Below are 13,081 nucleotides of genomic sequence, written 5' to 3'. Positions count from 1 at the left end.
GATTGGCAACGGGGGTGGGGTGGGGGGTGTTTGGTTTTTATTCCTCCTCCCCCTGTCTGCTGGGTGGTTGCAGCAGGTTTTGGTCACTTCACATGACCCTGGGACACTGTGACCGTCATAAATATGAATCAGTTGCCAAGCATCTGAATGTAAATCAGAAGACCCTGGAGATGCTGCAACATTCCAGCTGATCGGCACTTCTTCTGGGCTCAGCAGAAGCACCGGGATCAGCATTGAGCTCCAACTGGAGCCTGTCACTGATCCTGGCGCTTCCACTGAGCCCTGACAGCCCTAAAGAAGCACTGATCCTGGTGCTTTCGCTGAGCCCTGACAGCCCTGCAGCTCCAGCCATCTCTCGCTCAGGCTTGTGCGGTGCTACCACATTCCCCTCCCCTGCAACCACTTTTCTAGGATGGTCGTGTACCACCTTCCAGGTGCCAATGTACCACAGGTGGTACCCGTACCACTGGTTGAAAAGCCCTGCTATATAGGGCTTTATAGGTAATCATCAGCACTTGAATTGGGCTTGGAAGGCTATTGAAGCAGTGCAGTGCAGCTCACATGGAATAGTAATATGTGTGCAGACCACGATGTACACACAGCCAGTTGTGCGATCTCTTTCTGAACCAGGCTCAGTTTCCAAAAGTTCTTCAAGGGCAGACCCATGCAATGATTCAAATGGGAAGTAACAAAGGAATGGGTGGATATAAGCAGACCCTTCTGATCCAGGAAAGGATGCGACCAGTGCTCAAGATAGATTCCTGCAAAGTCCTTTTGGCCACAGGTGCCCTTGTTCCATAAGCAGAGCCACAATCCCAGGAGGACATCCAAAGTGCACATCAAGTCTGACAGGGGGGAGTGGTGCCTCATCTAGACCAGGGGTCTGCAGCCTTGACAACTTTAAGACTTGTGGACTTCAGCTCCCAGAATTCCTCAGGCAGCTCCCAGAATTCTGGGAGCTGAAGTCCACAAGTCTTAAAAGTTGTCAAGGTTGCGGACCCCTGGTCTAGACTCAACGGTGACAACTCTCCCAACCTAAAACCCACAGTTATTCAGTCTTGAATCAGGGCCAGTTCCTCCATGTCTAGATCTTTACAACCTTTAGGTTCTAAGAAGGAATCTCAATAACATCACTTGAGTGGCCAGAGGCAGGAATGTATAAGTAAGTATCATCAGCATATTGGTAATACTTATCCATGAGAGAGGTTATCCACATTTTAAATGCTCAATCTTTTAAGAACTACTGTACCTTTGCACCAGGTTCTCCAAGGCCTCGTTCTCCTGGAGCTCCAGTTTCTCCTGGTAAACCCTGATCGCCCTTAAACAACATGTTTTGCAATAGTGTTAGAAACCTCAATGTTAGCAAGACCAGATGCTAATTACCTTAACACTAGGAAAAGGTACTCTGCCACTATTCAACTCCGTGGCCCAAGTTTTCAGATTTTAATGCTTCTCATCCCATTTCCTTCCCACACTGCACAACATGTTCCTAGTGAAATCCAAATGGGTCCTTATTCTTCCTGACTTTAGAAAAGGCATCTCAGTTTGCTTTTGCTTTTGCATTTCTTCTCCTGTTGGCTGCCTTGAGCACTCTTTTGGACTGGAAAGTTGGGATAGCAGTCTATTAGATACGTAAATAATATATTTCCCCCCAAAAAAAATAATCACAGAAATTTGCTTAAACCTGGAAAAATGAAGAGCAAGAACTAGTCTTTCTAAAATTATTTGATCTAAAACACCTAGCCAAGACATTTCTGTTAGGGTTGAACTTACGCACCTTTGGCCCAGGTAACCCCTGCCCAGGTGGCCCTCTGGGTCCTAGTGGTCCTTTAGGGCCCTCTACCCCCTAGGAAATAAATTATATTAACTCTATAGAAACGAATAAAAGTCATTATAATGAAATGAACAGTTTTAAAACCTTGGTTTGTGCCTAACTTACTTTCTCGCCTTGAATCCCAATTCCAGGTAATCCAATAGGTCCAGGCAAACCAGGTGGACCTATTTCACCCTGATAAATAGAGTCTGGTTAGTTACCAATACAACAGGCAGACCCTTGAGCTACCCTACAAGTAACTGCAATCTTCACTGCAAGCAATTTGTATAGTATCAATACAGATAAGCTGTACTATATTTTATTATGATCTAAATAGAGATGAGCGGCAGATGCTCTATTTTTTAAAAGACAAATTAACTCAAAGTTAATACTGTAGGTATGTTTCTTGGGAGCTGAAAGGCATGTGCAATTTTTCTTTCTTCTTCTTCTTCTTCTTCTTCTTCTTCTTCTTCTTCTTCTTCTTCTTCTTCTTCTTCTTCTTCTTCTTCTTCTTCTTCTTCTTCTTCTTCTTCTAAAACTTAACTTTCCTACAGACTAAAAGCTGCTTCGTTTCGATTTACCCTTTACTAGAAGAAAATGCTAAAATAGATTTATTGGATATAAATCTACCAGCTCACTACAGCACTGTTCAACCTTCACTGAAAAAAGCAAACTCTTTATTTTGCTTCATTACACCTTTTGAGCCTATCAGTCAGGGCACTCAAGTTTATTTGGATGGAGTCAATCTCTTGGCATTTTTAGGACTTACCTTCTCACCCTTTATGCCAATGCCTGGTTGGCCCCGAGGTCCTTTGGGACCTTCAAAACCACGATCACCCTGAATGGAGAAAACAAAATCATATGGTAATTATCAGTTAAAAGTGAGATGATGGATAAACAGATAGCTAGATGGGTAGGATTTTACTTTGTCCAAATGGACTATTGGCCTTATAGAAATATAATTTGAAATATTAAGAATGCAAGAAGAAGGTACACCTTTGAAGAAATATTACATTTTCCATTCTGACCTAAAGGAATCAGCAAACAATGGAAGAAATAGGATGGAACAAGCCTAAGGGTAGAGAAATATAATTTGGCTCAGGGATAGGGGCTGTTGTGCTGCAATCTCTCTATTCCCAGGAAAAGAGGATTAATCTAGAGAGCTCCTGAAAATCATCTATTTATGTCACATATAAGAATCCTGCTGCTCTTGTCTGTGTATTCAACAACGTGGGATGTTTGGGCAGTGTAGCCCTAAGTGATGCTTTTGTTCTGCAAAATTTGTATATCCCTGACATAAAGCATAGTCAATGAATTATAGTATGTAAGGCTTGGAATAATCTATTCCAATCATGTGCCCAAAGCAGGAATCCACAACCAGAGCACTCTAGAAATCTAGCCTCAGGTTAAATTCTTTAAGGAAGGAGCCTCCACTACCTCCTGGGTCATTCTGTCACTTTGTTAGATAGTTCTTACCAATTGGAAATGTCTATGCAGATTCTCAATCATCCAGGTCATGACTGTCCCAAAGGTGCTTTTCCCAGCTTCTTGGTTGAGAAGCAAAATGTTTTCAAAGAAAAAAACAACAAGAAAATCCAGTTGCCTTTTGGAAAAAGCATCTTTGGGACTACCAATAGGAAAGTCTTCCTGGTGTCTCATTGACATTGAAACCAACTGATTTTTACGTTTATCTTCTGAGCAACGCTGAACAAGAATGTCCTGGACATTACACCTAGCAATAAGAGACTTCTATGCACTTGAGAAACCTATATGCAGGTCAAGAAGCAACAGTGAGAACTGGACACAGAACCACTGATTGGTTCAAAATTGGGAAAGGAGTCCGGCAAGGCTGTATACTGTCGCCCTGCCTGATTAACTTATATGCAGAGCACATCATGAGAAGGGCAGGGCTAGATGAATCAAAAGTTGGAATTAAGATTGCCGGGAGAAATATCAACAACCTAAGATATGCAGATGATACCAATCTAATGGCAGAAAGTGAAGAGGAACTAAAGAGCCTCTTGTTGCGGGTGAAGAAGGAGAATGCAAAAGTTGGTTTGAAACTCAACCTTAACAAAACCAAGTCATGGCATCTGGTCCTCTCAATTCCTGGCAAATAGATGGGGAAGAAATGGAGGTAGTGACAGATTTTATTTTCCTGGGCTCCAAGATCACCGCAGATGGGGACTGCAGCCAAGAAATTAAGAGACGCTTGCTCCTGGGGAGGAAAGCTATGGCAAATCTAGACAGCACACTAAAAAGCAGAGATATCACCCTGCCAACAAAAGTGCATATAGTCAAGGCCATGGTTTTCCGAGTTGCAATGTATGGCTGTGAAAGTTGGACCATAAGAAAGACTGACCACCAAAGGCCTTTGAACTATGGTGCTGGAGAAGACTCCTGCGAGCCCCTTGGACTGCAAGGCGTTCAAACCGGTCAGTCCTAGAGGAGATCAACCCTGACTGCTCTTTAGAAGGCCAGATCCTGAAGTTGAAACTCAAATACTTTGGCCACCTAATGAGAAGGAATGACTCACTGGAGAAGAGCCTAATGCTGGGAAAGATTGAGGGCAAGAGAAGAAGGGGATGACAGAAAATGAGGTGGCTGGATGGAGTTACTGAAGCAGTAGGTGTGAGCTTAAATGGACTCCAGAAGATGGTAGAGGACAGGTCAGACATGACTTTGCAACTAACAACAACAACAATGCACTTCCTATACCTAAATTAGATTTGCTGCTTCAACTTGATCAAGGAATGTGGTGAACTCAAGTTCTTTGAATGCATATGAATGGGGACTGACTCATATCCATTTCTAGCATGTCATTCTGTGAGTTAGACCATGACAAGGGAGTGGGGGAGGAAGAATTCTGTAATGTTTCTGGGGATTCCTCTCTGTGCTAGTGCTGTGTCAGTATGAGAAAAAAATGCAGGGAAGAGAGAATCATGAATATATGTTCATTGGTTTGCATGGTTTATATGCCACCAGTTCCCATAATGGCTTTGGATGGGTATAAAATTACCATAAAATCATTCACATCTGATGTAAAAGATAAAATTATGGGTACATCCAGGTAGTCATATTAGCATGTATTCCTCTGCTTCCTGCATCAGCAGAAACATGGGTGGACGTAAGTTGCGCCACCATAACAGCCAAGTTCTAATCTGCCTGAGTAACAAGGTGAGTGATGCTGTTCTTAAAAATTTCATATCAAGCCCTCCTCACTTTGTTTCCTTTCTAGCTAGTTGGCAAGAAAAACCCCCTAATCTCTCTTCCTAACAAGAGTAAGGCTCCTTACACATGTAAGGCTGTGGGAGGAACAAGTATTGACATACAACTAATTTAGAGAGTTTAGCCATGTCAAAACTTCTCCTGGTTTGGCAAAAAAATTGCTTTCTTAGATGCATTCAGAGGGAGCCCAGCTAGAGTTATTTCAGAATAGCCCATAGAGCATTGAAGCAGTTCTTTTAAATTTAGAAGACTTGTTGTTGTTGTTAGCTGCGAAGTGGTTCTCCGACCCATCGCGACCCTATGGACAACGTTCCTCCAGGCCTTCCTGTGTTCTACTATCTTCTGGAGTCCATTTAAGCTCATGCCTACTGCTTCTGTGACTCCATCCAGCCACCTCATTCTCTGTCCTCCCCTTCTTCTATTGCCCTCAATCTTTCCCAGCATTAGGCTCTTCAACAGTGAGTCCTTCCTTCTCATTAGGTGGCCAAAGTATTTGAGTTTCAACTTCAGGATCTGGCCTTCTAAAGAGCAGTCAGGGTTGATCTCCTCTAGGACTGACTGGTTTGATCGCCTTGCAGTCCAAGGGACTCGCAGGAGTCTTCTCCAGCACCATAGTTCAAAGGCCTTTGGTGCTCAGTCTTTCTTATGGTCCAACTTTCACAGCCATACATTGCAACTCGGAAAACCATGGCCTTGACTATATGCACTTTTGTGCATATAGGGTGATATCTCTGCTTTTTAGTGTGCTGTCTAGATTTGCCATAGCTTTCCTCCCCAGGAGCAAGCGTCTTTTAATTTCTTGGCTGCAGTCCCCATCTGCGGTGATCTTGGAGCCCAGGAAAATAAAATCTGTCACTACCTCCATTTCTTCCCCATCTATTTGCCAGGAATTGAGAGGGACAGATGCCATGATCTTAGTTTTCTTAATGTTAAGTTTCAAGCCAACTTTTGCACTCTCCTTCTTCACCCGCAACAAGAGGCTCTTTAGTTCTTCATCACTTTCTGCCATTAGAGTGGTATCATCTGCATATCTTGGGTTGTTGATATTTCTTCCGGCAATCTTAATTCCAACTTTTGATTCATCTAGCCCTGCCTTTCTCATGATGTGCTCTGCATATAAGTTAAACAGGCAGGGCGACAGTATACAGCCTTGCCGGACTCCTTTCCCAATTTTGAACCAATCAGTGGTTCCGTGTCCAGTTCTCACTGTTGCTTCTTGACCTGCATATAGGTTTCTCAATAGACAAATAAGATGGTCTGGTACGCCCATCTCTTTAAGAACTTGCCACAGTTTGTTATGATCCACACAATCAAAGGCTTTAGCATAGTCAATGAAGCAGAAGTAGATGTTTTTCTGGAACTCCCTAGCTTTCTCCATTATCCAGCGTATGTTGGCAATTTGATCTCTAGTTCCTCTGACTCTTCAAAATCCTGCCTGTACTTCTGGTAGTTCTCGATCCACATACTGCTGGAGTCTAGCTTGTAGGATTTTAAGCATAACTTTACTAGCATGAGAAATGAGTGCAATGGTGTGATAGTTTGAACATTCTTTGGCACTGCCTTTCTTTGGAATTGGAATGTAAACTGATTTTTTCCAATCCTGTGGCCACTGTTGAGTTTTCCAAATTTGCTGGCAAATTGAGTGTAGCACTTTTACTGCATCGTCTTTTAAGATTTTGAATAGCTCAGCTGGAATACTGTCACCTCCACTAGCTTTGTTGTTGCTCAGCTTTTCTAAGGCCCACTTCACTTCACATTCTAGGATGTCTGGCTCGAGGTCAGTGACCACCTCATTGTGATTATCAGGGACGTTAAGCTCATTCTTGTATAGTTCTTCTGTGTAATTTTGCCACCTCTTCTTAATCTCTTCTACCTCTGTTAGGTCCCTGCCATTTTGGTCCTTTATCATGCCCATTTTTGCATGAAACGTTCCCTTCATCTCTCCAATTTTCTTGAAAAGATCTCTGGTCCTCCCTATTCTATTGTTTTCTTCTATTTCTTTGCACTGTTCATTTAAGAAGGCATTCTTATCTCTTCTAGCTATTCTCTGGAATTCTGCATTCAATTGAGCGTATCTTTCTTTTTCTCCCTTGCCTTTCGCCTCCCTCCTTTCCTCAGCTATTTGCAAAGCTTCCTCAGACAGCCATTTTGCTTTCTTGCATTTCTTTTTCTTTGGGATGGTTTTGGTTGCTACCTGTTGTACAATGTTGTGAACCTCTGTCCATCGTTCTTCAGGCACTCTGTCTATCAGATCTAATTCCTTAAATCTATTTGTCACCTCTACTGTATATTCAACAGGGATATGATTTAATTCATACCTGACTGGCCTAGTGCTTTTCCCTCCTTTCTTCAGTTTAAGCCTAAACTTTGCAATGAGAAGTTCATGGTCTGAGCCACAGTCAGCTCCTGGTCTTGTTTTTATTGACTGTATAGAGGTTTTCCATCTTTGGCTGCAGAGCATATAGTCAATCTGATTTCTGTGTTGACCGTCTGGTGATGTCCATGTGTAGAGCCATCTCTTGGGTTGTTGGAAAAGAGTGTTTGCTATGACCATCATATTCACTTGACAAAATTCTATCAGCCTGTGCCCTGCTTCATTTTGTACTCCAAGGCCAAACTTGCCTGTTATTCCGGTTATCTTTTGGCTTCCTACTTTAGCATTCCAATCCCCCATGATGATAAGGACATCATTTTTTGGTGTTAGTTCTATAAGGTGCTGTAGGGCTTCATAGAACCGGTCAATTTCATCCTCTTCAGCACCGGTGGTTGGGGTATAGACTTGGACTACTGTGATATTGAATGGTTTGCCTTGGATTCGAAGTGAGATCATTCTGTCATTTGGGGGATTGTATCCCAGTATTGCTTTTCCTCCTCTTTTATTGACTATGAAGGCTACTCCATTTCTTCTGAAGGATTCTTGCCCACAGTAGTATACCTGATGGTCATCTGAATTAAATTCACCCATTCCTGTCCATTTTAGTTCGCTGATACCTAAGATGTCGATGTTCAGTCTTGTCATCTCTTGTTTGACCACGTCCAGCTTGCCTTGATTCATGGATCTTACATTCCAGGTTCCTATGGAGAAAAAATCTTTACAGCATCGGACTTTCCTTTCACCACCAGACACATCCACAGCTGAGCGTCCTTTCGGCTTTGGCCCAGTCGCTTCATTCTTTCTGGCTCTACTAGTACTAGCCCTCTGCTTTTCCCCAGTAGCATATTGGACGCCTTCCAACCTGAGGGGCTCATCTTCCAGCGTCATATCATTTTGCCTTTTGGTACTGTCCATAGGGTTTTCATGGCAAAGATACTGGAGTGGTTTGCCATTTCCTTCTCCAGTGGATCACGTTTTGTCAGAACTCTCTGCTATGACCTGTCCGTCTTGGGTGGCCCTGCACGGCATAGCTCATAGCTTCGTTGAATTATGCAAGCCCCTTCGCCACGACAAGGCAGTAATCCATGAAGGGTATTAGAAGACTACATAAATATTTAAAAGAATAAAAAGCTGGCCGTTGGAGTGACGGTAGCTAGAAAGACATCTAGCCTTCCAACTTTTGCCCTCTTTCCAGCTTTGCTATTTTTACAGCTATTTTAAAATGTGGATTTATCATCCCTTGGAAAGAGTGGGAAACCCACACTGAAAAGTAGATCAAGCACCAGAACAGCCAAGAGAGTAGAGTGGAATGAGACGTAGGATGGATAAAGGCAGGCTAGTTTTCCTTGGAGCTGAATACCAGTAACTAATTTCTGGGGAACTGAGACCACGGAAGGAAGCCAGTCTGTTTCTCACGTGTCAGTGATCTTTTTCTTCTTTGCTTGCTGCCATGCCGGAATCCCAGGGAATCCCAGATTCCTCAGATGCCAACACTGTGAACACTACTTCTATCAGGTTTAATCCCCCCATTAGGAAACAGGAGCAAGTAGCGACATTTGCTTGAAAGTGCATATATAGGATTCCAAAATCCACTACCTTCTTATCTCTTTCTGGCATCCAGCACGTCCAGGATTCAATTTCACCAGTCTTGGTACCTTTCTTTTTTCCTTTGTTTCCTCCCCACAAATAGTCCGCTTTAACTACTTGCAGAATGCCTTTCCTTCCCATAAAACCTACTGTTTTTCCCACTGACAACTTGGATGTTGTATCTGTGGGGTAGATGGCTGCATTACATTGTACAATTTCCAAATGAAGCACAGTAGGAAGTAAGTTGACAATCTTTGTTGATATTCTATTTCCAAATCATCAATATTTTGATGCGAAGCATTTAGAAGACGTTGAAGATATTAAAGATACAAAGACTTTTGATGTACCTTATGACTAAAACCCACAGCTGGTGAAAGAGGTATATATAGTCTGTTCATTAATTCCAATTTCTTAGCAGAAGTGAATATAAAAACTAGCGACAATCCAAAAGTGTTAATAATTACATTATTGTTATTGCTTTTTATGCTAAATAAATTGACTCCTTTTGGCTTCTTTTGCCAGCCTGGCCCCATTCCCCAAATCAACCCCAGATTACGGGGGTAGACAGGGCTTGTAAAAACATGGTTGGCTGCCAGAGGAAAAATGACTTTGCAAAAGGCAAATTCTTCCCTTGCTCCCAGTACCATTGGGAGAAATCTTTGTACCGTTGTATGAGTTGTAGGACAAAATTAGAACCTAATTTTTCTCTATACATTCAGATGTAGAAATGCCAATTTGAAAAAAAAAGAAGGATATTTATTTAAATGTCACAAGATTAAGGAAAAAAACAGAATTGCACCTTTGGTCCTGGAAGCCCTTCTCCTTCTGGTCCTCGCTCTCCCTGAATACCTTGGGGTCCTTGAGATCCCTGTAAAATATTTTTTTAAAAGCAACTCAGAAAATTGTGAAAATCAATAGCAGTTCAACCAAAATATGGATTTTATTCATCTCTGTGGTTGGAATCTAGTTTCAACCTGCCCCAGATTGTAAGCATCAAGAAGAATTCACAAAAAAATGAATTCACAAACTTGCTATGAACTGCACCAACTAGACATATCAAGCTGTGGTAATTCCATTTTTTCCATGACAGCACCCAATAAGTGTCTTAACAAAATGAACCTGAGAGGACCAACCAGCAATAATCCTGCAATATAATAAAAAATGAGCAAAACTTCAGTAATGGAGTCTTATTAGATCACATAAAGGTGTATTTGAGTTTACAACACTTGTAATTTGCAACATTCTTAGAAAAACTTTCCACCTCAGTGTTTATTGAAGAGTTCTAATATGCATTCCCTAGAACCACTGCAAAGGATTATGAAGACCCAAGAGTGGCATATGGTAACCATTCACATGGACTGAGGCCAAATCTTTCTGGTTACAATACGCTATTGCCCTATACCAGGGGTCGGCAACCTTAAACACTCAAAGAGCCACTTGGACCCGTTTCCCAGAAAAAAGAAAACACTGGGAGCCGCAAAACTCGCACAGGGGGGGAGCTTGATTGAAGAGTTTAATTAAAAAGAAATAGAGGCTGTTGTCCATGAGTTCTCTCTGTCTCTCTCTCTCTCCCTCTCTTTCTCTCCTTCCCTCCCTCTCTCTCTCCCCCCCTCTCCCCCTCTCTCCAATCTTCTGCTCACCTGGCAAGCTGGCTTCACACTGTTCTCCGACAAGCTGACACACATTCTTATTAGGCTGGCTCTCCTGCCCTTGGTCTGCCAGTCCTCTTCCCCCACTCAGTGTGAGTGAGTGAGTGTGTGTGTGTTTTCTGCTTTCTGCTGCTTCCTGCAGAAACACAGCAAAGGCAGTAACCCCACCCAATAAGCTTGTCAGCTTGTCGAAGAACAGCATGAGGCCACTCTCTTTTTCACACACACAGAGAGAGAAAGAGAGAGAGAGAGAGAGAGAGAGAAGAGAAGCACAAGTGCCTCTCTCTGTCTGTCTCTCTCTCTCTGCAAATGGTGGAGAAATGGGAGCCGCAGGAGAAGGCATGCAGCCACGGGTTGCTGACCCATGCCCTATACAAACTGAAAGCATCTTGCTTGAACACATCCAGGCAGATGCACTGTGGGAGTAAAGTTCTCAGTCATTCTTGCCGGTAACTACATATGGCAACAACATAATTTTGTAGCAATAATATAATTTTGTAAAAGTATATGTACATGCTTTTATTTAGTTTAGTTTAGAATAGAATAGAGCTGGAAGGGACCTTGGAGATCTTCTAGTCCAGCCCCCTGCTCAAGCAGGAGAACCTATACCATTTCAGACAGGTGGCTGTCCAGTCTCTTCCTAAAAACCTCCAGTGATGGGAGAGCCCACAATTTCTGAAGGCAAGCTGTTCCACTAGTTAAGTGTCCTCACTATTAGGAAGTTTCTCCTTAATTCCAGGTTGCTTCTCTCTTTGGTCAGTTTCCAACCATTGTTTCTTGTCCTGCCCTCTGGTGCTTTGGAGAATAATCTGACCCCCTCTTCTTTGTGGCAGCCTCTCAAATACAGGAATACTGCTATCATGTTTCCCCTGTTTCTTCTTTTCTTTAGACTAGCCAAACCCAAATCTGCAGCGGTTCTTCATACGTTTTAGTCTCCAGGCCTTTGATCATCTTAGCTGCTCTTCTCGGAACTTTTTCCAAGGTCTCAACATCTTTTTTGTAGTATGGTGACCCAAATTGGTTGCAGTATTCCAGGTGTGGTCTTACTAGGGTTTTAGAAAGCGGTAGTAATACTTCACATAATCTTGATTCTATGCCTCTGTTTATACAACCCAGTATTGTATTAGCTTTTTTGGCTGCTGCTGCACACTGCTGGCTGATAGTCAAGTGATCGTCCACTAGAACTCCAAGGTCCCTCTCACAGTTACTGTTTTTGAGCCAGGCCTTGCCTAATCTGTACTTGTACCTTTCATTTTTCCTGCCCAAATGTAAAACTTTGCTTTTCTCCACATTAAAATTCATTTTGTTGGATAGGGCCCATTGTTCAAGTTTGGCTACTGGTTATAACTTTGTTTGCTTCTAGTTATTCGCAGATCTGTTTTTTGATTAACTTTTCCAGGATCTTCCAGGTATTGATATTAAACTGATTGGTCTGTAGTTTCCTGGGTCTGTTTTTTCCCCTTTCTTGAAGATGGGAACCACATCAGCCCTTTTCCAATCATCAGGTACTTTCCCGGTGCTCCAGAATTTTTGAAAGATGTGGTGCAATGGTTCTGAGATAATATCTGCCAGCTCCTTCAGAACTCTGGGATGTAATCTGTCAGGCCCCAGTGATTTATATTTGTCAAGGTCAGATAGGTGTACTCTTACCATTTTCTTGCATATTTTACTTTTTGTTTCTAGTCTGTCGTTTGCAGTACGTTTTTTTTTGCTATGTTGGGCTATAATTTCTTTTTGTGTGAAGACTGATACAAAGAATGAGTTAAGCACTTCTGCTTTCTCCCTACTGCTGTTACTTCATTGCCATATTCTCTCTTTAGTGGACCTATAGTTTCCTTGACCTTTTTCTTGTTACTAATATGTTGAAAGAAACTTGTTTTATTGTTCTTGATTTCTGTTGTAAGTCTTTGTTCATTCTGAGCTTTTGCTTTCCTGACTTCATCTTTGCACGTTCTGGCTGTCTGCTGATAATCAGCCTTAGTTATGTGTCCCTCTTTCCATTTTTTGTACTTGTCCTTTTTCAGTTTGTCTGAGAGATCTTTGTGCAGCAATGCTGATTTCTTCTTGAATTTCTTGTTTTTCTTTTTCAGTGGTATTGTGCTGCACTGGGCTTTTATGATCATATTTTTCAGGGTTTCCCACACTTCTTGGGTTGTTTTCCCCGTTAGGATTTTTGTCCATGGAATCTTTCCTAGGTTCTCTCTGAGTTTGTTAAAATCAGCTCTTTTGAAGTTTAAGACTCTGGTTGGATTATATTGAATCTCAGCATGACGTGGTCACTTTCATCCAAGGTTTGAGTGATGGGTTCTCATATTTTCCCTTAATTAATGTCAACAGTAAAAAGGAACCCTGAACAAATCAACTCAGAGTTCTCACTCAGGGCGCAAATTATTAGGCTCCATTATCCTACTTTGAATATGTGAAGACCTA

The 13,081-nt window shown here is 42.2% G+C and overlaps 1 protein-coding gene across 1 annotated transcript in view; it reads right to left on the bottom strand.

Moving 5' to 3' along the window:
* Positions 1–13,081, bottom strand: part of LOC308674896 (uncharacterized protein) — a gene marked incomplete at both ends in the record, with an annotated part of 59,862 nt that overhangs the window by 22,619 nt on the left and 24,162 nt on the right. Inside the window, 5 exons of the mRNA XM_081339757.1 lie at positions 1,250–1,318; positions 1,778–1,846; positions 1,940–2,008; positions 2,583–2,651; positions 9,802–9,870. Coding sequence (XP_081195883.1) covers positions 1,250–1,318; positions 1,778–1,846; positions 1,940–2,008; positions 2,583–2,651; positions 9,802–9,870 — 345 coding nt within the window. The remainder of the gene's footprint in view (positions 1–1,249; positions 1,319–1,777; positions 1,847–1,939; positions 2,009–2,582; positions 2,652–9,801; positions 9,871–13,081) is intronic.

This window comes from Vipera berus, assembly GCF_964194415.1.
Source record: "Vipera berus genome assembly, chromosome: 1".
NCBI classification, from domain to species: Eukaryota; Metazoa; Chordata; class Lepidosauria; order Squamata; family Viperidae; genus Vipera; species Vipera berus.
The sequence above is the reverse complement of the archived record's forward strand: the minus strand, read 5'-3'. Positions and strand labels throughout refer to the sequence as shown.